This window comes from Amblyomma mixtum, chromosome 4, assembly GCF_055824585.1.
Source record: "Amblyomma mixtum isolate Tamu chromosome 4, ASM5582458v1, whole genome shotgun sequence".
NCBI classification, from domain to species: domain Eukaryota; kingdom Metazoa; phylum Arthropoda; class Arachnida; order Ixodida; family Ixodidae; genus Amblyomma; species Amblyomma mixtum.
The window spans coordinates 15,923,171-15,925,710 of NC_143015.1; the positions used below are offsets into that span (position 1 = coordinate 15,923,171).

The 2,540-nt window shown below is 52.6% G+C and overlaps 1 protein-coding gene across 1 annotated transcript; it reads left to right on the top strand.

Annotated features, from left to right (window-relative positions):
- Positions 1–1,223: 1,223 nt before the first annotated feature.
- Positions 1,224–2,325, top strand: LOC149345754 (uncharacterized). The gene has a single exon (XM_089541193.1). The coding sequence runs from the start codon at positions 1,224–1,226 to the stop codon at positions 2,322–2,324; it is 1,101 nt and encodes a 366-aa protein (XP_089397319.1). The 3' UTR covers position 2,325.
- Positions 2,326–2,540: the final 215 nt, after the last annotated feature.

Sequence of the window (2,540 nt, forward strand, 5' to 3'; positions counted from 1 at the left end):
AGTTTAGGTCGGGGGAGATTTCCGCAGATGGCTCATGCCCGGTGAATTCTTTATGTTTGATCGGGTCTACGTCGACTACTACCGCCTTGTGGTCACTGAAGTGGAGTGATATGTAGTCTAGATCTTTGACGCTGGGGTGGGTTCTGAAGACCAAAAACCCAGCAGCTTCCGTACTTGATGGTAGCTTTGTCCCGTGGAGTAGACAAGTGTAGACCCAGAGATTTCTGCATTCCATCTAGGAAGTCTTGATGCGTTCTGGCATCCTGGTTGAAGTCTCCTACCACTATCATTGGGCCAAACTTGAACCATCTTGGTAGCACTCGTCCCATGAATTCATGGCCAGCCCGTTGGGATATGTGAGGTGACAAGTAGACGCACAACACGTTAAGTCCACTTTCGAGCTTGACACCGCACACTTCCCCCACATCAAAGTGCAAGTCGTCAAACTGTAGCGGTGTTAGGTTGACGTCTGGGTGCGCGTAAATGGCAACTCCCGCTGCTTGGTTGGAAGCACGACTTGCTCCTGTAACGTAGTGAAAGCCTTTGATCTCAACTGGTGCCACCAAGGGATTCATCCATGTTTCAGTTAGAGAGAGAACCTTGCACCGAGCCAAGACATGGTCATGTGCGACGTCTTGACCGTGTAGCGGCAGTGAACGTACATTTACACAAGCTAGTGGAAGCTGTGATGCTTCCATGATCGCATTGCACCGCTGGGTGATTGTAGTCAAGCGATGCTCGTTTAGACGCCTGAACTCGTCCCTGAGGCTGCGGTTTGGGTTGCTAGTCAAGCCGTGGCGGAACTTGGCCGTGCTTGTCGGCAAATTTGTTTTTGAGGAAAGGAAATGAATCTGTCTCGCATATCTCGGTGGACACCTGAAACTCACCGGAAGAAGGGGGGGACATGAGAGTGAACGAAGACACCGTATTCAATACACGCGGCTTTGAAAATGGTTTTTTGAGGAAGGGAAATGTATCTGTCTCGCATATATCGGTGGACACCTGAACCTCATCGGAAGGAGGGAGGGACATGAGAGTGAACGAAGACACCGTATTCAGTACACGCGCCTTTGAAAATGGTTTTTTGAGGAAAGGAAATGAATCTGTCTCGCATATCTCGGTGGACACCTGAACCTCACCGGAAGAAGGGAGGGACATTAGAGTGAACGAAGACACCGTATTCAGTACACGCGCCTTTGAAAATGGTTTTTTGAGGAAAGGAAATGTATCTGTCTCTCATATCTCGGTGTACACCTAACCCTCGCCGTAACGGGAAGGTTAAGCTCCTTTGGCTTCCCCGCTATATGGAACACCGGAGGATTGTGGAAGCATTAGAGCCTTATGGCACGGTTCAGTCTGTGGAGCGTGAAAAGTGGCGGTGCCCCGGGATGGAGCATATGGAAACGTCGAACCGTGAAATCTCCCTCACACTCAAGGATGGAGTGTCAGCAAGCACAATCCCACACACACTTAATGTTTATGGAGTGCAGGCATTAGTCCTTATCCCAGGGAGACCTCCACTGTGCCTCCGATGCAGCCGGGTTGGGCATGTACGGCGCCAGTGTCGCACGCCTCGGTGCACCCAGTGCCGACGCTTTGGCCATAATGCGGAGAACTGTGTCTTGAGTTACGCTGACAGGCTGCGTCAAGGCCAGTGGTCACGGGAAGATGACGTGGCATTAGAACACATCATGGATGTGTCTGAGGTTGTCGACGCGACCGGAGAACTAAGTCGTGAGCATCGAATAGATGGGGAACAGAAGACTTCAACACCTCAAATCAACACAGAATCTGAAGCGACTGGCCATCTAGCATCCGCGCCTCCAGAACGAAAACCACCGGACCCGGGCCCCCCCGTGAGTGCTACAGAGACTGCTGTGCTTGCTGCACAGGAACACCTCGTCGCCACAGGTCAACGTCCGGATATGCCTCCTGTGGAGTCAGACGAGGCAATACAGCCAGTGAATGCTCGCCGATCCTCCTCTGTTGCTGATTCTGTTTCGTCGTTGGAGGGTAACGGTGAGCCGTGTGTGGCGTCGATCTCTGGCGTGTCCGGTTCTCTGTCGGCTGTCAGTGTGGCAGCGAGTGATGTGCTCCCCTCGGGTTCGTGGGCCGAGGCCTTGGCTGTCTCAGAGGAAGACATGGACAGCACCGCACCTTTGAAACGTCCAGCAGCTGACGAGGTGTGTATCGATGGCGCTGACCACAAGGCACAATGTGTAGAGGCCACGGGAAGGGTGGCGTTAAAGAGGAGGGCGATGTCTGCCCGAGAGGCCGCCAATTTGGAGGCGGGCCACCCCATTCCAGGGGATGGCGTTTGTTAAGACTGGCACCAAAATGGCGAGCGTCGCAGCATATCAAGTCGCTACCCTTAAGGTTAGGGGTATGCGTAATCGTAGGAGGCAACAGCAGGTACGGCATCTCTTAAAGAAATGGAGTGTGTGTGTGGCCGCTATCCAGGAAACAAAGTTGTCCTCTGATGAAGAGACAGCAGCTGCTCTCGAGCCTTTTTTGTCGGAATACAATATTATTGTTAGCCA